Source organism: Homarus americanus, unplaced genomic scaffold (assembly GCF_018991925.1).
Source record: "Homarus americanus isolate GMGI-L3 unplaced genomic scaffold, GMGI_Hamer_2.0 scaffold24523, whole genome shotgun sequence".
NCBI lineage: Eukaryota > Metazoa > Arthropoda > Malacostraca > Decapoda > Nephropidae > Homarus > Homarus americanus.
In genome coordinates this window covers 1,423,620-1,451,092 of record NW_024744357.1, presented here as the reverse complement: position 1 = coordinate 1,451,092, position 27,473 = coordinate 1,423,620, and the positions used below count along the sequence as shown (strand labels likewise).

General features: G+C 39.3%; 5 protein-coding genes across 5 annotated transcripts; all 5 read left to right on the top strand.

The window, feature by feature from the left end:
• Positions 1–7,909: 7,909 nt before the first annotated feature.
• On the top strand, positions 7,910–9,692 carry LOC121877738 (cuticle protein 7-like). The gene is made up of 3 exons (XM_042383595.1): positions 7,910–8,003; positions 8,821–8,994; positions 9,321–9,692. The coding sequence occupies exons 1-3, from the start codon at positions 7,992–7,994 to the stop codon at positions 9,606–9,608; spliced, it is 474 nt and encodes a 157-aa protein (XP_042239529.1). The 5' UTR covers positions 7,910–7,991; the 3' UTR covers positions 9,609–9,692.
• Positions 9,693–13,809: 4,117 nt separating this feature from the next.
• LOC121877777 (cuticle protein 7-like) lies at positions 13,810–15,024 on the top strand. Its single transcript, XM_042383638.1, has 3 exons — positions 13,810–13,865; positions 14,175–14,327; positions 14,654–15,024. The coding sequence occupies exons 1-3, from the start codon at positions 13,854–13,856 to the stop codon at positions 14,939–14,941; spliced, it is 453 nt and encodes a 150-aa protein (XP_042239572.1). The 5' UTR covers positions 13,810–13,853; the 3' UTR covers positions 14,942–15,024.
• Positions 15,025–17,730: 2,706 nt separating this feature from the next.
• Positions 17,731–19,135, top strand: LOC121877781 (cuticle protein 7-like). The gene is made up of 3 exons (XM_042383642.1): positions 17,731–17,786; positions 17,969–18,121; positions 18,448–19,135. Exons 1-3 carry the CDS (start codon positions 17,775–17,777, stop codon positions 18,733–18,735), a joined length of 453 nt encoding a protein of 150 aa, XP_042239576.1. The 5' UTR covers positions 17,731–17,774; the 3' UTR covers positions 18,736–19,135.
• Positions 19,136–21,523: 2,388 nt separating this feature from the next.
• Positions 21,524–22,610, top strand: LOC121877789 (cuticle protein 7-like). Its single transcript, XM_042383654.1, has 3 exons — positions 21,524–21,579; positions 21,762–21,914; positions 22,238–22,610. The coding sequence occupies exons 1-3, from the start codon at positions 21,568–21,570 to the stop codon at positions 22,523–22,525; spliced, it is 453 nt and encodes a 150-aa protein (XP_042239588.1). The 5' UTR covers positions 21,524–21,567; the 3' UTR covers positions 22,526–22,610.
• Positions 22,611–24,902: 2,292 nt separating this feature from the next.
• Positions 24,903–25,968, top strand: LOC121877786 (cuticle protein 7-like). The gene is made up of 3 exons (XM_042383650.1): positions 24,903–24,937; positions 25,120–25,272; positions 25,598–25,968. The coding sequence occupies exons 1-3, from the start codon at positions 24,926–24,928 to the stop codon at positions 25,883–25,885; spliced, it is 453 nt and encodes a 150-aa protein (XP_042239584.1). The 5' UTR covers positions 24,903–24,925; the 3' UTR covers positions 25,886–25,968.
• The last annotated feature ends 1,505 nt before the right edge of the window (positions 25,969–27,473 follow it).

Sequence of the window (27,473 nt, the reverse complement as noted above, 5' to 3'; positions counted from 1 at the left end):
TTCACCCTGTGGCATATTACTCCGCCAAGTTGAAAAAAACATCAGACCAACTACTCGACCATAGAAGAGCGCCGAAGCTCTGGTGTTGGCAATAAAGTTTGAATGTTACCTCCAGTCCTTGCTTACAAAACAACCCTAGTCTTCACCGACCACTAACCCACTCACGTTCATCCAAACCAACAAGACCTCCAACAGCGAATCTCCCGCTGGGCTCTCCCCTCACCAACCCCTACCATCTACAAGTCCGGCACATAAGGGAGTTGAAGGAAATAACCTGATTGCAGACTCCTTATCGGCTCAGTGGAAATGCAGCAGCTACTCTCCAGACGCACCAGTTGATCACCTCCTTAACCAGCTGTAGAGTCTTTGGAAGTGTGCAGGCCCTCCACCTTTTCTGAAGCACGCCATCTAGTGTCTGGTCACCTACCCCACCACCACGAAACAACGCCATCTAGGAGGACAGAGACACGAGTATGACTCGTCGCCAGATTACCCACTCAAGGGTTTCCTTCTCCCTATCCTGGTTGTTGCGTCACCTCCTCCAGTCTTCTTTGTCAGCTCAATTCGAGGAACTTGGCTCTGGGGAAGTGACCACAGAGATCATCTATCCTCTAAACCTACGTGCAGTGACTACCTACCGTCTTCTACAATACTCAGCCTTACTCGTCAGCCATCTCAGCTCTCCTCACTTAAGTACTTATATGTTGTATTAACTCCCCCACGTCCACTTGCTTCGAGATTGTTTTATGTTTATTAATATGTATACTGTTAATGTTTAGGTTAAGTTTGGTTAAGGGTAATTTTATAAGCTGAATGTTTTGTTAAAGGTTATGGTACTCTATTATAACTTTAACGAAAACTCGCATCCTTTGTCTACCCTTTTATAGTCCGATTGTCTTTTTTTTTTTATTGTTGTTACCTGTTGGGATCTGGGTAGACGTATAACTATATTCTAAATCCCCAACTCGTAACAACAGGCACGGATACAAACTTTAGTACAGGTACACACGCAAGCACAGGTAAGTTAAGGGCATAAGTGCCAGTACAGTTATCTATTATACGAGTACAACCAGATTACAATATTTTCATACCAAATATAACTGATACTGTATAACTAAAAGCATACAACTAGCGTTTCCTTAACAGATTGCAAAAACAATTATAGGTACATAATACTGTAATCCTTCGTAATTATGGACTTAAAAGTTTTCTATTCTGTTTATGTAAGGAAATTTGATGTTATTGGGATAAAAATCATTCTTATAAAAAAGTATTCTAACCTCCTGTTGTTTCTTGAGAGTTTTTGTCCTTGAGTAGTTCTAAGGGTTCTGGTAATGACTTCTGTTGGTGGTTCTGGTAATGACTTCTATTGGTGGTTCTGGTAATAACTTCTGTTGGTGGTTCTGGTAATGACTTCTGTTGGTGGTTCTGGTAATGACTTCTGTTGGTGGTTCTGGTAATGACTTCTGTTGGTGGTTCTGGTAATGGCTTCTGTTGGTGGTTCTGGTAATGACTTCTGTTGATGATTCTGGCAGTGGTTCTGAGTGTGTATCTAGGAGTGTTTCTGGAACAAGTTTAAGCAGGAAGCATCTCAGCAAATTCCAAAACATAGAAAATAATAAGCGCTAGACATAGCTAAGAGGGTTGAAATAATGCAACAGTGTCACAACGGGAACACGAACAAAAAAAAATACTGCAACATTATCAACTACAAAGTAAAGTTGAGGTAAATTAAAAGGTAACAGATAAGTGAACCTCTTACCCAGCAAGGACGAATAATTATATGTTGAGGGAAACACACACAGATTTGAAAAGTTAGTGTTAAAAAGTGACGTCAATAGCAGATACCTGATATTTTTTTGTGGACTTGTGATATGCAAATTCTGAGTGTTGGCAGAGAAACTTAAGCAATTCACTGAGACGAACATCAAGAGTACAATGGATTTTATTTATTCTGTTGATTAATTTATAACAGGATGTTGTTTTTCTTTGTTAGACAGTGAAGAACAGGCAATTGGTTGAGAAGTCTTGAGTAGTCTTGATTATATTTTTAGAGACGAGGTGAGGAGGATTTTCAGGTCAGGAATGTTTATATTTAGGGGATTAGAATTCCCTCAGCCCTCCCATCATTTAGTTCAGAATTGTGGTGCTTTTATACGACAAGCATAAGGATGATAACATACAGTATATAAGTATAATACATGTACAGTTAGTTACAGATACATGTACATTTAGTTATAAATACAGTTACATATAAAAGCAAAGATGCAAATACAGGTACAATTTCAGGTATAATTACAGTTACAATTCTAGATAGGGACACAGTATGGATATAATTAAAGATGCAAGTACTGTACAGTTACATGTATAAATACAAGCAAAAATTATGGATACAGGTACAGGAGCAGATACAGTAAGAAAGCAGACTGAACCAAACAGACGCTTCCCATACGACTAGAGCACATTATTACGGCTACAGTGATCAAAGAGAGAGAGTACGCAAGGCGGATTCTTTGGTCCCCTTTTGTTTGCTACATACCTGAACACCATTAATGCATGAACGAGAGAGAGAGAGAGAGAGAGAGAGAGCACATATTTACTTGACGGCTACAGCATAATTAATTGGCCGCTAGCTGTGAGTATCTCAGGGTAAAGTGACCTCGCATTTCTACAACATCAACACGTGGAGTCCCTGCAAGGCATCACATAAGCTAATGTCATACAGTACAATCACTCATTAAAATATTACGTCATACCAACCATTTCATTAATTATACATAGTTATCGAAAAAGAATAACCACATTTTATTTATACTCAATCAATATCTAAGCACTGTTTTACAATGGCACTGCATAATGTACCTATACATATACAGTATAAGAGACGCAATTAATGTCACCAATACTACTACGTGTCTTGACCAACAAAGATTAAACTGTACTGTGTTTACCCAGCTAATTGCCTGTGTCTGGTCAATTATGTTATTAGCATAGAAATTTGTCGCAATTGGTCTCGTAAGATCTCATTCGAATAATAATAGAGGGTGTCCGTAAAGTTCTGGTGCAGTTTAAAACATTAATAACTTAAGTTCTATACGAGATAAAAACAATCTGTAAAATTTATTTATTCTACTTTTTTCTTTATGTTTTTTCGAGATAATCTGCCCCAACACTATACTGAATGGCTTCAATAGAAGAGAAGGTGAATTGTGTCCTCAGGTTAGCTGAGTCTGTAAGAGCGGTTAGAAGATAATCTACGTGATTTTCGTGGATTATATAGAACAGCTTGCTCTACGGTCTCCTCGTTTACTCTCGGTCTTCCAGTCTCTTTAAACTTCATCCATCGTGTAATTGAATTTTTGTGCGGTGCTTCATTCTTGTAATGAGTCGTAGATTTACTTCTAACCGCTGTTACAGACTTTAACTCAGCTAACCAGAGGACACTATTCACCTCTTCTATTGAAGCCATTCAGTATAGTGTTGGGGCAGATTATCTGGAAAAACATAAAGAAAAAAAGTTAGAATAAATCAATTTCTTAAATAAAAAATGTGTTGAATAAATTACCTCTCCAATGCATTTTACAGCTTGTTTTTATCTCCTACAGAACCTAAGCTATTAATAATTTATCCTGCACCACGACCTTACGGACAACCTGTGTTTGGATTTTCATTTAATTTGTGTTGCAGATTATTTGGTAACTTAAATTAAACATTTAATTATTTATCTATGTTCATTTTTTCTGTTTATTATGTCATTCTATGTGTCTGTCTCTACCATCTGTTATTTGTGCTAACCTAACCTAACCTAACCTAACCTAACCTAACCTAACCTAACCAAACCAAACCTAACCTAACCTAACCCCACACTGTTACCTGTACTTCACCCCCCACACTGTTACCTGTACTTCACCCCCCCCCACTGTTACCTGTACTTCACCCCCACACTGTTACCTGTACTTCACCCCCACACTGTTACCTGTACTTCACCCCCCACACTGTTACCTGTACTTCACCCCCACACTGTTACCTGTACTTCACCACACTGTATATTTCACCCCCACACTGTTACCTGTACTTCCACCCCCACACTGTTACCTGTACTTCCCACACCATTGCTTTACCTGTGCCACCCCACACTGTTACCTGTACTTCCACCCCCACACTGTTACCTGTACTTCACCCCACACTGTTACCTGTGTTACTTACCCACCCCACACTGTTACCTGTACTTAACCACCCACACTGTTACCTGTACTTCACACCCCACACTGTTACCTGTACTTCAATTCCCACACTGTTACCTGTACTTCACCCCCACACTGTTACCTGTACTTCACCCCACACTGTTACCTGTACTTCACCCCCACACTGTTACCTGTACTTCACACCCCACACTGTTACCTGTACTTCACCCCCACACTGTTACCTGTACTTCACCCCCACACTGTTACCTGTACTTCACCCCCACACTGTTACCTGTACTTCACCCCACACTGTTACACTGTACTGTTACTTCTGAACTTCACCCCCCCACACTGTTACACACTCCCACACTGTTACCTGTAGTTCCTGTACCCCCCACACTGTTACCTGTACACTGTTACCTGAACTTCACCCCTCACACTGTTACCTGTAGTTCACCCCCCACACTGTTACCTGTACTTCACCCCCCACACTGTTACCTGTACTTCACCCCCACACTGTTACCTGTGTTCTGAACGGACAGTAACGCTTCAGGCGACGGTAAATACTGGTTATTGCCTCGACTCTTGGTTGGTGGATATTTTGGCGTAGCTCCTGGGTCTGGCGCTGCTCCAGCTATTACTGTTCGAGGCGATTTACTGAGGGCTGTGGTCGCGCTGTTTCCTCTGTCTCTCTCTCTCTCTCTCTCTTCTTTTGTTTCTTTCTGTGTTTCTATTTTCTCTTCGTTTTCTTGTCTTTCTCTTTCACACACACACACACACACTTATATATCATCCTTGTCCTTTAACTACTTTTCTTCTTCGCTTCTCTCTCTCCCTGTCTCTTCTACGTTTTTCTTTATTTCTTCTTTCACCTTTTCTTTCTTCTCTATCGGTATTAATTCATCTCTTTCTTTATTTCTTCTTCCTCTTCTTTTTCTCTCTTCCTCCTTCTCCCCCTCCTTTCTCTCCTCCCTATCTCCTCTTTTGTTTTATTCTCTACTTAATATATTAGTTAGCAATGAATTTGGAGAGAGAGAGAGAGAGAGAGAGAGAGAGAGAGAATTAATTAATTACAGGAGTCAATGGCCCTTTACTTTCTATAATATAATCACCTTTAATTAACACTAATTATCGAACGAGCTCTTAAGTGCACTGTAATAGCTCTGACGATCACCTTGTTAACTGAATATAACATCAAAACATTCCTCTCAGCTGTGGCGTGAAAACCTGCCTGACTTGTGGAGACAGGGAAGGTGTTGATTGAAACTAGGTTGGCGTGTCTGTAGATCTTTTCCATTGGTTTGACTTATTATCAGGACCACGTGAAGATTAGACACCTTAAAATGTTTTTTTTTCATCTGATGATTAAACTCATTAACGCAACCTGGGGAAATGGTTAGGTTAGGTTAACGTTAGCGTTAGGATGTTTATTATCAGGTTACAATAAATAAGCTGGGTTGTCTAATCTTTATGTTACTTCTTTATTTTATTAGAATGGAGAATTTTCATTATGATTTATCCATATGTATATAAACAAATCCCTACATATGAACAGAATCTGCTGTCAATAAGTCGTAGTGGTAAAGCAAACGTCAACACAAGAATCTGAGCAACCATACACCTTGCAAGTCGGCATTTCCCAATCATTGCACCATCATGGCCTGACTGTCACACCTTACTGTCTATACATTTATGTTTACTGACTATGAGTTATATTAGAGAAAAAAAAACAACAATAATTAATCGAATAAAACACACGTACAGAGTTTAGGAAGTAGAGTGATGTTAGTGTTGACCCAATGAGTATGATAATTTATTGTCTTGAATACGAGGATGACTTGATCCTTTTGAGGGCAGAGGCACACTTAGGTATTTTATTAAGGCTAACGCCAGACGATTTCATTCAACTTAGAGAAACCTTTGCCCTTTAAAAGGCTAATGCCTTGAGTATGATAACTTAATCCCTTGAATGCGATGACAATATACTGAGTGCGTGACTTAATCACCCTAAATGTAATGTCATTTTACGCACGCATTTAAGTGAACCCAACAAATACATCGTGTATATATATATATATATATATATATATATATATATATATATATATATATATATATATATATATATATATATATATATATATAAAATGATTAGAAAGTACCGACTAAAACATAAATAAATTAATTTAAGTCTGAATTATGCAGATAAAACTCTGTGGATGGCATTGAATATGTCCGATTACCTTAACAAAAAGATGTGTTACGTGGGAAGGTATGGTGTTTGTGAAGGTGTGTGTGTGTGTGTGTGTGTGTGTGTGTGTGTGTGTGTGTGTGCGTGCGAGTTTTAAAGAGCTTCTATGTTATGGTTACAAAGTGTGTGTGTGTGTGTAAATTAAAGATGAAACTGAATATTGTGTTATACACACACACACACACTCACACAGGTCAGAGGCCATGCGAGCAAGATAATGATTTGCAGCAATGTGTTACAACTTCCTATGAGGATGTGATAACTGCAGGTCACTAACCAGTCTCACCTTAACCCTCGCCCACCCTCACCAACGCCCACCACGCCCATGATCAAGCCTACCACACCCTTACCCACGCTCGTCACGCCCACCACCACAACATAACCTACGTTCACCATATCTACGCCCACTCCACCTTTACCCACACCTATCATATCCTCATCCACCCCCACCACACCTTTACCCATTGTATCAACCCACCACCAAGTAACAACTTCACTAACCCACTCTAATCATTTATCCTCATCCACCCACTTTGCCAACCCACTCAACCCACTCAGTTCTGACTATTCATACCCACACCTTTTTTACCCATCTCCTCTCATCCAAGCAACACTATTCATACTAACTTCACTAACGTCATCCACACACACAATCACACCCATATATATATATATATATATATATATATATATATATATATATATATATATATATATATATATATATATATATATATATATATATATATATATATACATATATATATTCTTTTTACAGGGATTAGCCCACCCGGGCACAGGTCACTGATGCACATCGGGGCCTAGGGGGTAACGATGTAATAATGATAACAACACTAATAATAATAATAATTAGTTCATAATAATTAAATTTATAATACAAAAACAAAATTGAAATAAAATAACAATAAAAATAATAATAATATAATAACATCAACACTGATAATAATCATAATAATAATAATAATAATAATAATAATAATAATAATAATAATAATAATAATAATAATAATAAAGAAATAAAAAAAGTTCAATTGTGAGAAACGATATATGTATGTTGTGTTGTCAAAGTAAGAGAAACAATTGATACCCTGCAATTGTGTATAAATGAGGCAGTATATATATATATATATATATATATATATATATATATATATATATATATATATATATATATATATATCATGTAAATCCACAATGAAAATGTGTATATATATATATATATATATATATATATATATATATATATATATATATATATATATATATATATATATATATATATATATGCCTATATATATTTATATATAACAACGACCCTATATCAGCCGTGACCCTCTAACAATCAATAAGCTTCGTTCTTTCAAGACAAACAGAATGCACACCTCTCAGGAATCCACTTTCTTCTCGTCCGTCCAAAATATCATTAATAACCCTCCCGTTTCCTGTAGGTTGCGTGATGTTGTAGGGTGTGGTCCCAGGTATAAAAGGAGTTGAGTCGATATTTTTGTCAGTGACTCGGCGACTTCGCTACGATCATGACTGCCAAGGTGATTATTTCAATGGTGCGGGAGTGGAGTAAACAAGGCGGATTCTGGATTCTTTGGTCCCCTTTTGTTTGCTACTTGTCTGGACACCATCAATGGATAACTGGACGCCTAGAGAGAGAGAGAGAGAGAGAGAGAGAGAGACACACAATATGTAACTGCTACTATTACTGTTTTGTTGTGCAACTCACGTGTGTAGTGAAGGGCTTTACACCATGTGATGCAGCGACTGTTGATCCGTTTGTTTATTTTGTTGTGTATCTGCTGAGAGGGACTATTTATATTACTTGTTTACTTCATTATAAAGAGCTATTTATTTAGTTTACCTGTTATAGTGACTATTAATGTGGTTGTCGTTGATGGATATGTACAGTATATAACTTAGAATATTAAGGTATATTTTCAACACTACACGACTTAACAGTGTCCACCATTACATAAATTGTTAGAGGTAACGGTAGTGTGTTATGATAAACGTGGGAAAAGAATGAGCAGAGGGAAGGCAGGAAGGAAGGGGGGAGCGGTGAAGGGAAAACGGGGAGGGGGGAAAGGGAGAGGTTCTTTTTATTACCTAACCCCACGTGAGACTGTGTTGTGAGGTAGAAGGGGAGGGTTTATTATAATATCACATACAGAAGCGAGTGTGAGTGTGTGTGTATGTGTGTCTATCAGTTACACAGTTATATGTAAAGATCAGGTATTAACATCATGTCGATCAATCAGTCAATCTCTAGACGGTCTCAAACTTGTGTCTGACAGCATTTTCACCTTCAGCTGGAAGTGTTCTTGACTCTCCATTGTTGTCGCATCGTTCATACAGGTTCTTATGTTGGCCGCCCTTGTGGTTGCAGCCTTCGCCAGGCCAGATCCACAATACAGCCCCCCGACTCCTGCATACAATCCCCCCACTCCCGCATACAGCCCCCCTGCCCCCTCCTACAATGCTCCAGCTCATTCAAGACCTTCCTATTCTGCTGCTCCAGCTTATCCTGACGTAAGTTGATACTTCCAGACATCTTTTGAACGAAAAAAATTCTTTATAAAAGGTTAATTTGAGCTTGTCAGTATTTTTTCTATGATCTATAATTATTTTACATAAAATACCATTATCGTGAATGTCAATGTTACCTTCTATTGTCTTTTTAGCAATATAAATATTCATGAATTATTATGTAAGTCATGTTAAGATATAAACAAAATATTTCATTTATAATAAAAATGAATACACAAACTGGAAAAAGTGTTATGCTGTTTACAAGGGCAAGTGTGATAGAAAACATAGGCAGATCGAGTAGTAATACTATGTTGTCTTGGCCACAGACTCCTCCCCAATACAACTCCCAGTACGCCGTGAGGGACGACTACTCCGGCAACGACTACGGCCATGAAGAATCCCGTGACGGCTACAACACCCAGGGTACCTACTCCGTGCTGCTTCCCGACGGTCGTGTGCAGAGGGTGACTTACTACGTCGACGGTGACTCCGGCTACGTGGCTGAGGTGACCTACGAGGGTGAGGCCCAGTACCCAGCCTACCAGCCTGCCCCAGCACCCTCCTACAGGCCTGCTCCTGCGCCCTCCTACACGCCAGCACCCAGCTATGCCTAAATAGAATTGAAAACATACAGTGAATTTCATGTTGACCATTTTATTTATAAACTAACTGACCTGAATAAAAACTATTGGATAGATTTTAAGGCTTTAATATCGTCATAGAATGAAGGACACATCTATGTTCTTTTTCACCTAATAACAATAGTCACTAACACATTGTATAGTGTTTAAAGGCGAAGCTCTCTGATAATATACAGTATGTATCTTCATGCAAGGCGAATCGTGTTAACAAAAGTGTAGAAACACTCAGCTGCCTCCATCTTCTTCCTGCTGCAAGGCTGAGGCCAAGTACCATGACCACCAGCCCGCCCCAACACCCTCTTACATTTAGAGGCTTAGACCATCACTCTGAACCCCTGACATGTTATGGGAAGGATATTTATTTATTTAAATTTTTCGTTTTGTTTTTCTTGCCTCTACTATTTCTTTTTCTTTTCATTCTTGTCCCTCTCTCATAATTATAATGCCTGAAAAAAAGAGTATGATAGTTAATAATCGAACTTTGGCACTTATTCACCTCATCAAGTGTTTGCCGTATACTGCATATAGTTATAGGAGACAGAAGCAGGTACAGAATCATTTAAAGTTATGTTAACAGTTACAGTTATATAAACAACTACAAGCGGATATGTGTTCCTATGGTAACCCGTGTCTTCAAACGGCACCGTCGTGGTAGTAACATCGCTATTTATGAATGAATGGGTATTGGTCGTGTAACGACGGACGTGATTGGTGGATATGTTTGCTATAGGAATATAGGTCACATAAATTGGTGATTTGGAAATACGGGTTACCACAGGGGGTGTAGGAACACATTTCCACAACTGTCCCAAAGCCACATGTTAAGAGGCTTCTTTTATCCTTTCATTACTGTGATTATAAAACTTAAAGTTCATCAGTTTAAATTAGCAAAATCAAACACAAACAACTCTTGCATTTTCATAGATTTCAAAGATTTTACGGATTTGTTGTATTTCCAAGGATTTTTTTATGAATACACTGATTTCATAAATTTTATAGATTTGTGGATTTCCCGGATTTTCAAGGATTTCAGGATTTTACAGGGATTAAAATGATTTTCGTGAATTTCTTTGATTTGTATGGATATCTCATAAATTTGAGAGATTTGGTACTTTTTAATGAATTCATGAAGGAACCTTATAAATTTCATGAAACTGTGGATTTTCATGAATTGCCTGAATTTTCACGGATTTCATGGGTATTCGTGGATTTCAGGGATCTTACACGTCTCATGGAATTTCACGGTCCATATGGATTTCAAAGATAATGAAGAAAATTATGGCTTTCACAGATTTGTTGAATTATACTGCAGTGACTACTTAAATACTAACAAGAGCAGCAAATACTACTACTACTGTTCCAACGTCTGCTTTTCTAACGACCTCCAACCTCCCCCACCATTTCATTGCCTAACTATGCTAATACAAAATTCTGTATTCTAGATAAACGAGTTAAACCGCACGTCGATGTCTGTGACTGTTGTAGGTTTAGGGGCCGATAATCTAGTCTCCTGTAACACTGCAGAGCAGACTTGAGTAAGGGGAAGGACAGGCGACATCTTAAGTAGGCCACGAAGTAACTATAGGGTAACTACTTTTTTTTTTTCTTTTTTTTTTTTTAAACGTGGCCTCCAGTCTTTCCAATAGCCACACCTTCGCCGCCATTTTATTACCTTAATATTAAATATCCTGATACATAAGTAGCTATCCTATCTGTGTCGAATTAGTTTAGCCGCAGATCTATGCGGCATTCAGTGACTGTAGCCTCATAGTCAATATCTGCAGCAGTTGTCGGCATTGGGGCAGAAGCTCTCGTTCCCCTGAGGCAGAGCAAAGCCGACCGAAGGAGAGAGAAAGACAGTCGACATCTCATCCAGGATGTAACATAACTTCTGGGCTGCTGCTTCTGTTCGGAGAGTACCTCCGCGAGTCTGGCGTAGAAACATCTTGCACTTGGTCCCATCCCACCAGAGGTTGTGAACAATAGAGGAGTGAAGCTGCCTTGATCAACGTTTTAAATTCTCGCCTCATATGCCCTTATCTTGTCGTTCTCGTTCCTCCTGTGTGCACCATCGAGAGCTAGGTTACGGTGACATGCGGCCATGGGATAAAAAATCCTGCTGTCGAAGAAAGCTCACTGTCCCCGCGTCCAGAATCCTCGGGCACTGACGTCAACACGGGCTTCGTTAAATGTGTTTGAAGTCCTATGTTGGAAGATCTCACCATCCAAAGGAAGGAGGGTCGGTTCTACCATGACATCCCGGCAGATTTCCTTCAACATATTTGCTGTGAGGTCCCTTACTTCGTCATGCCTCATGCATATGAAGCCCATTTTCTTGCACACCATGGCGTGATCGACGTCATAGGAAGAGCCACACACGCATTGGGAGGGCAAACCTTCAACTGGCCGACCGTACCTTAGAGCAATGGCATCTGTAAATTCTTGTTTATTGAGACTGAAACCATTTGCCCTTATCGGTAACGTAGTTAACCAGTTCGAGGCGCCCACCTCCTGTGCTATAGCTATTTTTTTTTCAAATTTTCTGGTACCTGCAGCAACAGTTGCTGCAGCTTATCATTTTGGCAGTGCTGTCGTTCTGTCGTAATGGACCTACGAATCTTGTTTACTTCACTGGCATCCACCTCCCCTGTTGCGTTCTGGGCTATTATGTGGTCCGTGAGGGCTGCCGTGAGCTTAAGTGAATTTTGATGTTCAGATGGTTGCAATCTCCTCTGGATTGGTTAGTCCCATCCCTCCCAGTCTTGATGGAAGTGCAAGAAGTGATCTTTCTGCTGGGGTGAAGTGAGGGTGTTTCAATAATTTGGGAATGAAATTGACACTGATAGCTTCTTCCAGAGGGTGGAGGAGGGGTCCGATATCAGGGATAGTACGCATCAGGTAGTTTCAACGATGCTTGACTCCATGGGTGAATGCAGCAAAAGCAGCATGTGGCTCTGTGTTAGCAATCTCAGCTACTACTATTACTTGTAGTAGTAGTACTATAGATAATGATAATGATGAAAATATGATAATAATGATAATATCAATAATGATATTAATAATAATGATAAAAAGAACGACATTGATACAAGAAAAATAAAAAAATAAAATTAATTCAATTAATATTGACGAACAAGAAGGATGGTAATAACTAATACCAATGGCCGCATGTCACCGTAACTTATCTCTCGATGCTGCACACAGGAAGAACGAGAACTACAAGATAAGGGCATACGGGGAGAGAATTCAGGACGTTGATCAAGGCAGCTTCACTCCTCTAGTGTTCACAACCTCTGGTGGGATGGGACCAAGTGCAAGATGCTTCTACGCCAGACTCGCGGAGGTGATATCCAAACAGAAGCAGCAGCCCAGAAGTTGTGTTACAGCCTGGATGAAATGTCGACTGTCCTCTCTCCTTCGGTCGGCTTTGCTCTGCCTCACGGGAACGAGAGCATCGGCCCCAAAGCCGACAACAGTTGCAGATATTGACTATGAGGCTACAGTCACTGAATGCCGCATAGATTTGCGGCTCAACTAACTCAACACAGCTAGGATACCTTCTTATGTATTTGGATATTTAATATTAAGGCAATAAAATGGTGGCGACGATATGGCTATTGGGGGAGGCTGGAGGCCATTTATAAAAACAAAACAAAACAAAAAAAATACTCCTTCTACTGCTTCTAGTACTACTACTAATATTAGCTTCACTGTGGTCGTTACTCAGCTCTTGTCAGGTTTTCTCATACAAATACACATCCACTACTCTAACTACACAGTCATTTTGTATTGCTCCTTTCCTTACAATCACACTTAAAGATTAGTAGCCTCTGGGGGAAACCAAGTGAAGAAATAAGATATCACATCGAGGTACCCTTGATGGAGAGAACTTCCATATATTGTATAAATTGACTTGTTATCTCTTAATTATGTCTCAATAATTTTTCAGTGATAATTGTATCATTATACAGCTTACCCCACCAACATTATCAGCTTTGTCTCCCACTTTTCATTATCATATTATCTCTTCTTCATGTGATTCGTCTAATAAACCATCATCATCACACTATCATATAATTATTACCTTCTAAGAATAGTATAGCTGCCATGTTCCCTAGACTGGCTACGTCATATGACCTGGGCGGGACTTCAGGTATATAAGGCTTCGGTCCGCCTCACGCAACAACAGTCTCATCAACAGTTCATTCTCATAGCACCATGGCTCCCAAGGTGAATAGATCTCTTGTCTGGAAATAGTTGATATGATATATATATATATATATATATATATATATATATATATATATATATATATATATATATATATATATATATATATATATATATATATATATATATATATATATATATATATATATATATATATATATATATATATATATATATATATATATATATATATATATATATATATAAGTTGTAGTGTTAGTAGCGGTGAAGTTTATCATGTTTTTATACAACCTGACAGTATAGTTAACATTAATGTGTTATTATACGTGTTGTGGTTTCGTTCTGTAGGTTGTGTTATTTGCCGCCCTTGTGGCTGCAGCATTTGCCAGGCCTGACCCACAGTACAGCTCCCCCACTCCTGCATACAACCCCCCTGCCCCCTCCTACAATGCTCCAGCTCATCCAAGACCTTCCTATTCTGCTGCCCCAGCTTATCCTGACGTAAGTTGATACTTCCAGACATCTTTTGAACGCAAAAAATTCTTTATAAAAGGTTAATTTGAGCTTGTCAGTATTTTTTCTGTGATCTATAATTATTTTACATAAAATACCATTATCGTGAATGTCAATGTTACCTTCTATTGTCTTTTTAGCAATATAAATATTCATGAATTATTATGTAAGTCATGTTAAGATATAAACAAAATATTTCATTTATCATAAAAATGAATACACAAACTGGAAAAAGTGTTATGCTGTTTACAAGGGCAAGTGTGATAGAAAACATAGGCAGATCGAGTAGTAATACTATGTTGTCTTGGCCACAGACTCCTCCCCAATACAACTCCCAGTACGCCGTGAGGGACGACTACTCCGGCAACGACTACGGCCATGAAGAATCCCGTGATGGCTACAACACCCAGGGTACCTACTCCGTGTTGCTCCCCGATGGTCGTGTGCAGAGGGTGACTTACTACGTCGACGGTGACTCCGGCTACGTGGCTGAGGTGACCTACGAGGGTGAGGCCCAGTACCCAGCCTACCATCCCGCCCCAGCACCCTCCTACAGGCCTGCTCCTGCCCCCTCCTACACGCCAGCACCCAGCTATGCCTAAATTGAAGTGAAAAACTACAGTGAATTTCATGTTGACCATTGTATTTATATACCAAATGATCTGAATAAAACTAATGTATAGAATTATGGCTTTGATATCGTTATAGAATGAAGGACACATCTATGTTCTTTTTGACCTAATAACAATAGTCACTAACACATTGTATAGTGTTTAAAGGCGAAGCTCTCTGATAATATACAGTATGTATCTTCATGGAAGGCGAGTCGTGTTAACAAAAGTGTAGAAACACTCAGCTGCCTCCATCTTCTTCCTGCTGCAAGGCTGAGGCCAAGTACCATGACCACCAGCCCGCCCCAACACCCTCTTACACTTAGAGGCTTAGACCATCACTCTGAACCCCTGACATGTTATGGGAAGGATATTTATTTATTTAAATTTTTCGTTTTGTTTTTCTTGCCTTTACTTTTTCCTTTTCTTTTCGTTCTTGTCCCTCTCTCATATAATGCCTGGAAAAAAAAAAAGTGTGATTGCTAATAATCGAACTTTGGCACTTATTCACCTCATCAAGTGTTTGCCGTATGCTGCATATAGTTATAGGAGACAGAAGCAGGTACAGAATCATTTAAAGTTACGTTAACAGTTACAGTTATATAAACAACTTGAAACGGAAATGTGTTCCTGTGGTAACCCGTGTCTGGAAACGGCACCGTCGTAGTAGTAATATCGCCATTTATGAATGAATGGGTATTGGTTGTGTAACTACGGACGCGATTGGTGGATAGGTTTGGTAGAGGAATATAGGTCATATAAATTGGTGATTTGGAAATACGGGTTACCACAGGGGGTGTAGGAACACATTTCCACAACTGTCCCAAAACCACATGTTAAGAGTTTTTTTTATCCTTTCATTACTGTGATTATAAAACTTAAAGTTCGTCAGTTTATCTTAGCAAAATCAAACACAAACAACTCTTGCATTTTCATAGATTTCACAGATTTTATGGATTTCCAAGGATTTTTTTATGAATACACTGATTTCCAAAATTTTATAGATTCGTGGATTTACAGGATTTTCAAGGATTTCATGATTTTACAGGGATTGAAATGATTTCCGTGAATTTCTTGGATATGTATGGATATCTCATAAATTTGAGGGGATTTGGTACATTTTAAAGAATTCATGGAGGAACCTTATATATTTCAGGAAACTGTGGATTTTCATGAATTGCCTGAATTTTCACGGATTTCATGGGTATTCGTGGATTTCAGGGATCTTACACGTCTCATGGAATTTCACGGTCCATTTGGATTTCAAAGATAATGAAGAAAATTATGGCTTTCACATATTTGTTGAATTATACTGCAGTGTCTACTTAAATAATAACAAGAGCAGCAAATACTACTACTACTGTTCCAACTTCTGCTTTTTTAACGACCTCCAACCTCCCCCACCATTTCATTGCCTAACTATCCGAATACAAAATTATGTATTCTAATTAAACGATTTAAACCGCATATATATGTCTGTGACTGTTGTAGGATTAGGGGCCGATAGTCTAGTCTCCTGTGACACTGCAGAGCAGACTTGAGGAAGGGGAAGGACAGGTGACATCTTAAGTAGGCCACGAAGTAACTTCTGGGTTACTACTAATACTATTACTTGCAGTAGTAGTACTATAGATAATGATAATGATGAAAATATGATTAATGATATTAATAATAATGATAAAAATAACGACATTGATAAAAGAAAAAGAAAAAGAATGAGATTAATTCAATTAATATTGACGAGCAAGAAAGATGGAAATAACTAATACCAATGGCCGCATGTTACCGTAACTTAGCTCACGATGCTGCACACAGGAGGAACGAGGATGACAAGATAAGGGCATACGGGAAGAGATTTCAGGACGTTGATCAAGGCAACTTCACTCCTCTAGTGTTCACAACCTGTGGCGGGATGGGACCAACTGCAAGATGCTTCTACCCCAGACTCGCGGAGGTGATAACCGAGCAGAAGAAGCAGCCCAGAAATTATGTTACAGCCTGGATGAAATGTCGCCTGTCCTTCTCTCTCCTTCGGTCGGCTTTGCTCTGCCTCAGGGGAACGAGAGCATCGGCCCCAAAGCCGACAACAGTTGCAGATATTGACTATGAGGCTACACTCACTGAATGCTGCATAGATCTGCGGCTCAACTAACTCAACAAAGCTAGGATAGCTTCTTATGTATTTTGATATTTAATATTAAGGCAATAAAGTGTTGGCGAAGATATGGCTATTGGGGGAGGCTGGAGGCCATTTATAAAAAAAAACTAATACTCCTTCTACTGCTTCTAGTACTGCTACTAATATTAGCTTCACTGTGGTCGTTACTCAGCTCTTGTCAGGTTTTCTCATACAAATACACATCCACTACTCTAACTACACAGTCATTTTGTATTGCTCCTTTTCTTACATTCACTCTTCTAGATTATCAGCCTCTGGAGGAAACCAAATGAAGAAATAAGAGATCACGTCGAGCTACCCTTGAATCAGAGAACGTCCATATATTGTTTAAATTGACATTTTATTTCTTAATTAGGTTTCAATAATTTTTCAGTGACAAATGTATTATTATACATATTATACCCCACCAATTTTATCAGCTTTCTCTCTCACTTTTCATTACCATATTATCTCTTCTTCATGTGATTCATCTCATAAACCATCATCATCACACTATCATATAATTATTACCTTCTAAGAATAGTATAGCAGCCATGTTCCCTAGACTGGCTACATCACATGACCCTGGGCGCGGCTACAGGTATATAAGGCTTCGGTCCGCCTCACCCAATAACAGTCTCAACAACAGTTCATTCTCATAGCACCATGGCTCCCAAGGTGAATAGATCTCTTGTCTGCAAATCGTTGATATGATACTTGATATATATACCTGTACGTTGTAGTGTTGAAGTTTATCATGTTTTTTCAGGTCACGAAATACAAGCTAAGGATATCACTGATCACTGAAAGTATAGTTAACATTATTGTGTTATGATAAGTGTTGTGGTTTCGTTCTGTAGGTTGTGTTATTTGCCGCCCTTGTGGCTGCAGCATTTGCCAGGCCAGATCCACAGTACAGCTCCCCCACTCCTGCATACAACCCCCCTGCCCCCTCCTACAATGCTCCAGCTCATCCAAGACCTTCCTATTCTGCTGCCCCAGCTTATCCTGACGTAAGTTGATACTTCCAGACATCTTTTGAACGAAAAAAATTCTTTATAAAAGGTTAATTTGAGCTTGTCAGTATTTTTTCTGTGATCTATAATTATTTTACATAAAATACCATTATCGTGAATGTCAATGTTACCTTCTATTGTCTTTTTAGCAATATAAATATTCATGAATTATTATGTAAGTCATGTTAAGATATAAACAAAATATTTCATTTATAATAAAAATGAATACACAAACTGGAAAAAGTGTTATGCTGTTTACAAGGGCAAGTGTGATAGAAAACATAGGCAGATCGAGTAGTAATACTATGTTGTCTTGGCCACAGACTCCTCCCCAATACAACTCCCAGTACGCCGTGAGGGACGACTACTCCGGCAACGACTACGGCCATGAAGAATCCCGTGATGGCTACAACACCCAGGGTACCTACTCTGTGTTGCTTCCCGACGGTCGTGTGCAGAGGGTGACTTACTACGTCGACGGTGACTCCGGCTACGTGGCTGAGGTGACCTACGAGGGTGAGGCCCAGTACCCAGCCTACCATCCCGCCCCAGCACCCTCCTACAGGCCTGCTCCTGCGCCCTCCTACACGCCAGCACCCAGCTATGCCTAAATTGAATTGAAAAACTACAGTGAATTTCATGTTGACCATTGAATTTATATACTAAATGATCTGAATAAAACTAATGTATAAAATTATGGCTTTAATATCGTCATAGAATGAAGGACACATCTATGTTCTTTTTGACCTAATAACAATAGTCACTAACACATTGTATAGTGTTTAAAGGCGAAGCTCTCTGAGAGTATACAGTATGTATCTTCATGCAAGGCGAATCGTGTTAACAAAAGTGTAGAAACACTCAGCTGCCTCCATCTTCTTCCTGCTGCAAGGCTGAGGCCAAGTACCATGATCACCAGCCCGCCCCAACACCCTCTTACACTTAGAGGCTTAGACCATCACTCTGAACCCCTGACATGTTATGGGAAGGATATTTATTTATTTAAATTTTTCGTTTTGTTTTTCTTGCCTCTACTTTTTATTTTTATTTTCGCTCTTGTCCCTCTCTCATACAATGCCTGAAAAAAAAGAGTATGATTGCTAATAATCGAACTTTGGCACTTATTAACCTCATCAAGTGTTTGCCGTATGCTGCATATAGTTATAGGAGACAGAAGCAGGTAGAGAATCATTTAAAGTTACGTTAACAGTTACAGTTATATAAACAACTTGAAACGGATATGTGTTCCTGTGGTAACCCGTGTCTTCAAACGGCACCGTCGTAGTAGTAATATCGCTATTTATGAATGAATGGGTATTGGTTGTGTAACGACGGACGTGATTGGTGGATAGGTTTGGTATAGGAATATAGGTCATATTAATTGGTGATTTGGAAATACGGGTTACCACAGGGGTGTAGGAATACATTTCCACAACTGTCCCAAAACCACATGTTAAGAGTCTTCTTTTATCCTTTCATTACTGTGATTATAAAACTTAAAGTTCATCAGTTTATCTTAGCAAAATCAAACACAAACAACTCTTGCATTTTCATAGATTTCACAGATTTTACGGATTTCCAAGGATTTTTTTTTATAATACACTGATTTCATAAATTTTATAGATTCGTGGATTTCCTGGATTTTCAAGGATTTCATGATTTTACAGGGATTGAAATGATTTCCGTGAATTTCTTGGATTTGTATGGATATCTCATAAATTTGAGAGATTTGGTACATTTTAAAGAATTCATGGAGGAACCTTATATATTTCAGGAAACTGTGGATTTTCATGAATTGCCTGAATTTTCACGGATTTCATGGGTATTCGTGGATTTCAGGGATCTTACACGTCTCATGGAATTTCACGGTCCATATGGATTTCAAAGATAATGAAGAAAATTATGGCTTTCACAGATTTGTTGAATTATACTGCAGTGACTACTTAAATAATAACAAGAGCAGCAAATACTACTACTACTGTTCCAACTTCTGCTTTTTTAACGACCTCCAACCTCCCCCACCATTTCATTGCCTAACTATCCGAATACAAAATTATGTATTTTAATTAAACGATTTAAACCGCATATATATGACTGTGACTGTTGTAGGATTAGGGGCCGATAATCTAGTCTCCTGTGACACTGCAGAGCAGACTTGAGTAAGGGGAAGGACAGGTGACATCTTAAGTAGGCCACGAAGTAACTTCTGGGTTACTACTAATACTATTACTTGCAGTAGTAGTACTATAGATAATGATAATGATGAAAATATGATTAATGATATTAATAATAATGATAAAAATAACGACATTGATAAAAGAAAAAGAAAAAGAATATGATTAATTCAATTAATATTGACGAGCAAGAAGGATGGAAATAACTAATACCAATGGCCGCATGTTACCGTAACTTAGCTCACGATGTTGCACACAGGAGGAACGAGGACCACAAGATAAGGGCATAAGGGGAGAGATTTCAGGACGTTGATCAAGGCAGTTTCACTCCTCTAGTGTTCACAACCTGTGGTGGGATGGGACCAACTGCAAGATGCTTCTACGCCAGACTCGCGGAGGTGATAACCGAGCAGAAGAAGCAGCCCAGAAATTATGTTACAGCCTGGATGAAATGTCGACTGTCCTTGTCTCTCCTTCGGTAGGCTTTGCTCTGCCTCAGGGGAACGAGAGCATCGGCCCCAAAGCCGACAACAGTTGCAGATATTGACTATGAGGCTACACTCACTGAATGCCGCATAGATCTGCGGCTCAACTAACTCAACAAAGCTAGGATAGCTTCTTATGTATTTGGATATTTAATATGAAGGCAATAAAGTGTTGGCGAAGATATGGCTATTGGGGGAGGCTGGAGGCCATTTATAAAAAAAAACTAATACTCCTTCTACTGCTTCTTGTACTGCTACTAATATTAGCTTCACTGTGGTCGTTACTCAGCTCTTGTCAGGTTTTCTCATACAAATACACATCCACTACTCTAACTACACAGTCATTTTGTATTGCTCCTTTTCTTGCATTCACTCTTCTAGATTATCAGCCTCTGGAGGAAACTAAGTGAAGAAATAAGAGATCACGTCGAGCTCCCCTTGAATCAGAGAACGTCCATATATTGTTTAAATTGACATTTTATTTCTTAATTAGGTTTCAATAATTTTTCAGTGACAAATGTATTATTATACAGCTTATACCCCCACCAATTTTATCAGCTTTCTCTCTCACTCTTCATTACCATATTATCTCTTCTTCATGTGATTCATCTCATAAACCATCATCATCACACTATCATATAATTATTACCTTCTAAGAATAGTATAGCTGCCATGTTCCCTAGACTGGCTACGTCACATGACCCTGGGCGGGTCTACAGGTATATAAGGCTTCGGTCCGCCTCACGCAACAACAGTCTCAACAACAGTTCATTCTTATAGTACCATGGCTCCCAAGGTGAATAGATCTCTTGTCTGCAAATCATTGATATGATAATTGATATATATAGCTGTACGTTGTAGTGTTGAAGTTTATCATGTTTTTTCAGGTCACGAAATACAAGCTAAGGATATCACTGATCACTGACAGTATAGTTAACATTAATGTGTTATGATAAGTGTTGTGGTTTCGTTTTGTAGGTTGTGTTATTTGCCGCCCTTGTGGCTGCAGCATTTGCCAGGCCTGACCCACAGTACAGCTCACCCACTCCCACATACAACCCCCCTGCCCCCTCCTACAATGCTCCAGCTCATCCAAGACCTTCCTATTCTGCTGCTCCAGCTTATCCTGACGTAAGTTGATACTTCCAGACATTTTTTGAACGAGAAAAATCTTTATAAAAGGTTAGTTTGAGCTTGTCAGTATTATTTCTGTGATCTATAATTATTTTACATAAAATACCATTTTCGTGAATGTCAATGTTACGTGCTTGTATTGACTTTTTATCAATATAAATATTCATGAATGTTTATATAAGTAGTATCAGAAGATAAATAAAATATTTCATTACAAAATGAATGCAGAAATTGGAAAGAGTGTTATACTTCTTGCAAGGGCAAATATAATACAGAACATAAGCAGACCAAGTAGTAAAACTGTATTGTCTTGGCCACAGACTCCTCCCCAATACAATTCCCAGTACGCCGTGAGGGACGACTACTCCGGCAACGACTACGGCCATGAAGAATCCCGTGATGGTTACAACACCCAGGGTACCTACTCCGTGTTGCTTCCCGACGGTCGTGTGCAGAGGGTGAATTACCGCGTCGACGGTGACTCTGGCTACTTGGCTGAGGTGAACTACGAGGGTGAGGCCCAGTACCAAGCCTACCATCCCGCCCCAGCACCCTCCTACAGGCCCGCTCCTGCACCCTCCTACACGCCAACACCCAGCTATGCCTAAATTGAATTGAAAAACTTCAGTGAATTTTATATTGACAATTGTATTTATAAAAAAACCCTACGTGAATAAATGGTAATGTATAGATTTTATGGCTTTAATTCGTCATATAATGAAGGACACATCTATGTTCTTTTTCACCTAATAACAATAGTCACTGACATATTGTATAGTGTTTAAAGGCGAACCTCTATGAAAATTTATGTATCTTCATGCAAGGCGAATCGTGTTAACAAAAGTGTGGAAACACCCAGCTGCCTCCTTCTTCATTTTATCGTCACCATCAGGCGACTCCGGCTACTGTACATGGCTGAAGAACAGTATCTCGACCACCCAGCCCGTCCAAACACCCTCTTACCTGAGACCATCACCCTGAACCCATGACATGTTATGGGAAGGATATTTGTTTATTATTATTTTTCTTTTGTTTTTTCTACTCCCCTCTCTCTCCTCTTTCGTTCTTGGCTCTCTCTTACACAATGCTTGGAAATAAAAACACAAAATATATGATAGCTACTAATCGAACTTTGCACTTATTCATCTCACTAACATTACCTTTAACAACTCAATCTCAACCACTCGACCAACCACAGGAGAGAAACTTAAAGTGCTCATAAGGTTTGATGTCAATCCTTCTTGAGATTTTGTTGCATAAACGATATCACTAATCCATTATTTCCTTCCCAAGCCATCAGGTGTTTGCTGTATACTGCATATAGGTATATGAGACAGTAGCAGGTATAGAAACAGTTAGGGTTACGTTAACAGTTACAGTTATATAAACAACTACAAGCTGAAATGTGTTCCTACACCCCCTGTGGTAACCCGTGTCTTCAAACGGCACCCTCGTAGTATGAGTGGGTATTGGTCGTGTAACGACGGACGTGATTGGTGGATAGATTTGCTATAGGAGTATTGGTCATATCGGTTGGCTGTTTAGTAACACGTGTTACCACAGGGGGTGTAGGAACACATTTCCACAACTGTACCAAAAGCACAGTCTCCTTATACAGGATATGCTTTCGTGACTGTGATTATAAATCTTCAAGTTCATTAATTTAACTTACAAAAACCAAGCACAAACAACTCTTGCATTTATTGTACATAGATTTCACAGATTTTGCGGATGTTTTATATTTCTACGGATTTCATAAATTTTCTAGATTCTTAGATCTCCTGGATTTTCAAGGATTTCATGATTTTACAAGGATTAAAATGATTCCCGTAAATTTCTTGGATTTGTATGGATATTTCATAATTTGAGAGATTTGGTAGATTTTTATGAATTCATGGAGGAACCTTTATATATTTAATGAAACTATGGATTTTCATGAATTGCCTGAATATTCACGGATTTCATGGTTATTCATGGATTTCAGGGATCTTACACGTCTCGTGGAATTTCACGGTCCATATGAATTACAAAAATTATTAAAGAACTTATGGCTTTCACAGATTTGTTAAATTACACTGCAGTGACCACTTGGATAAAAACAACAGCAGCAGCAAATACTACTACTACTTTTTTAGTGGCCTTCACCGTCCTCAACCATTTCACTGGCTAACTCAGCAGAGCAGAGTTGAGTAAGGAGATGGACAGGCGACATCTTAAAGTAGGCCACGAAGTAACTTCTGGGTTAGTATTTACAGTATAATGATAAAATGATAATAATGATAATATCAATAATGATAATGTTAATAATGATGTTAGTAATAACGTGATATTAATAATACCGTAATAATATTAATAATAAAATAATGATAATGATGATAATATTAACGAAAATAATACAAATAAAAAGAATAAGAATAATACAATTATATGGAGGACAAGAAGGATGATAATAACTAATACTCCTTCTACTACTACTAGTACTACTACTAATATTAGCTTCACTCAGCTAATATTACTCAGCTCTTGTCAGGTTTTCTCATACAAATACACATCCACTACTCTAACTACACAGTCATTTTGTATTGCTCATTTCCTTACATTCACTCCTAAAGATTATCAGCCTCTGGAGGAAACCAAGTGAAGAAATAAGAGATCACGTCGAGCTACCCTTGAAGGAGTGAACGTCCATATATTGTTTAAATTGACTTGTTATTTCTTAAATATGTTTCAATAATTTTTCAGTGATAATTGTATCATTATACAGCTTACCCCACAAACTTTATCATCTTTCTGTCTCATTTTTCATTACCATATTATCTTTTCATGTGATTCGTCTCGTAAAGCATCATCATCATACATTCACATAATTATTACCGTCTAAAAATAGTATAGGTGCCATGTTCCCTAGACTGGCTACGTCACATGACCTGGGCGGGTCTACAGGTATATAAGGCTTCGGTCTGCCTCACGCAACAACAGTCTTATCAACAGTTCATTCTTATAGCACCATGGCTCCCAAGGTGAATAGATCTCTTGTCTGCAAATCGTTGATATGATACTTGATAGATATACCTGTACGTTGTAGTGTTGAAGTGTATCATGTTTTTTTAGGTCACGAAATACAAGCGAAAGATATCACTGATCACTGAAAGTATAGTTAACATTAATGTGTTATTATAAGTGTTGTGGTTTCGTTCTGTAGGTTGTGTTATTTGCCGCCCTTGTGGCTGCAGCATTCGCCAGGCCTGACCCACAGTACAGCTCCCCCACTCCTGCATACAACCCCCCTGCCCCCTCCTACAATGCTCCAGCTCATCCAAGACCTTCCTATTCTGCTGCCCCAGCTTATCCTGACGTAAGTTGATACTTCCAGACATCTTTTGAACGAAAAAATTCTTTATAAAAGGTTAATTTGAGCTTGTCATTATTTTTTCTGTGATCTATAATTATTTTACATAAAATACCATTATCGTGAATGTCAATGTTACCTTCTATTGTCTTTTTAGCAATATAAATATTCATGAATTATTATGTAAGTCATGTTAAGATAAAAACAAAATATTTCATTTATCATAAAAACGAATACACAAACTGGAAAAAGTGTTATGCTGTTTACAAGGGCAAGTGTGCTAGAAAACATAGGCAGATCGAGTAGTAATACTATGTTGTCTTGGCCACAGACTCCTCCCCAATACAACTCCCAGTACGCCGTGAGGGACGACTACTCCGGCAACGACTACGGCCATGAAGAATCCCGTGATGGCTACAACACCCAGGGTACCTACTCCGTGTTGCTTCCCGACGGTCGTGTGCAGAGGGTGACTTACTACGTCGACGGTGACTCCGGCTACGTGGCTGAGGTGACCTACGAGGGTGAGGCCCAGTACCCAGCCTACCATCCCGCCCCAGCACCCTCCTACAGGCCTGCTCCTGCGCCCTCCTACACGCCAGCACCCAGCTATGCCTAAATTGAATTGAAAAACTACAGTGAATTTCATGTTGACCATTGTATTTATATACTAAATGATCTGAATAAAACTAATGTATAGAATTATGGCTTTAATATCGTCATAGAATGAAGGACACATCTATGTTCTTTTTCTCCTAATAACAATAGTCACTAACACATTGTATAGTGTTTAAAGGCGAAGCTCTCTGATAATATACAGTATGTATCTTCATGGAAGGCGAGTCGTGTTAACAAAAGTGTAGAAACACTCAGCTGCCTCCATCTTCTTCCTGCTGCAAGGCTGAGGCCAAGTACCATGATCACCAGCCCGCCCCAACACCCTCTTACACTTAGAGGCTTAGACCATCACTCTGAACCCCTGACATGTTATGGGAAGGATATTTATTTATTTAAATTTTTCGTTTTGTTTTTCTTGCCTCTACTTTTTATTTTTATTTTCGTTCTTGTCCCTCTCTCATACAATGCCTGAAAAATAAGAGTATGATTGCTAATAATCGAACTTTGGCACTTATTAACCTCATCAAGTGTTTGCCGTATGCTGCATATAGTTATAGGAGACAGAAGCAGGTACAGAATCATTTAAACTTACGTTAACAGTTACAGTTATATAAACAACTTCAAACGGAAATGTGTTTCTGTGGTAACCCGTGTCTTCAAACGGCACCGTCTGCTATGCAGACGACTTACAGCTTATAGTAAGAGGATCGAACAGACTAGCCAACACGCAACACGCACTCCAACTTATAGAAGAGGAGTGCAACAGACTTGGACTCAAGATAAATCCAGCCAAGTCGAAAGCGATGGCCATCTGCACAGACACACCAGACAAGATGCTCTCCATACAAAACACGCCGGTAGTCTGGACCAACGCCCACCAGTGTCTTGGAATCTGGTTTGACCAGAAACTCACCTTCAAGCCGCAACTCGAGTATCTCAGGCACAGGACGAAGAGCAGACACAATATAATGAGGTCGCTCACCAGCAAATCCGCAGGAGCAAACCTTCATGTGCTCAAAGCCTACTACACAGCCGCCATCAGATCGCTGGTAGATTACAGTGCTCCAGCACTCATTGGACTGAGAGAAGACCAAATAGCTAAGCTAGAAGTCATCCAAAACAATGCTCTCAGGACCATGCTCGGAGCACCCATGTGGACCAGAATTTGCAATCTGCAAATGGAAACCGAACTACCACCCCTGGCAGTACGAGTCAAGCAGGTGACAGCCGGTCTCCTCGCCAAAATCTGTAGAGCAGACAAGCCCACAGTTGCCAAGATTCGAATCAGTGCCTCCCTCCACCTCGACCACAGAGTGCGAGGGGCCACCTGGTCGCACGAGGCAAGCGAGGTCATCCGACACCTGCAAGCAGAAACACTCGTCAAGAACAACCAAGACACACGAGACAATGGTTACGCTGTTCCTCCACCATGGAGCCCTCCACCAGCCACACTCAAATTTACCGACCTAGGCGATAGTAAAGCCAACCTCCAGAAGGAGGACCTCAAAAAAATAACTCTCGAAGCCATAGCCACCGAGACACCGGCTGATGCAGCATCATACTTCACAGACGGCTCGGTGGACCCAAAA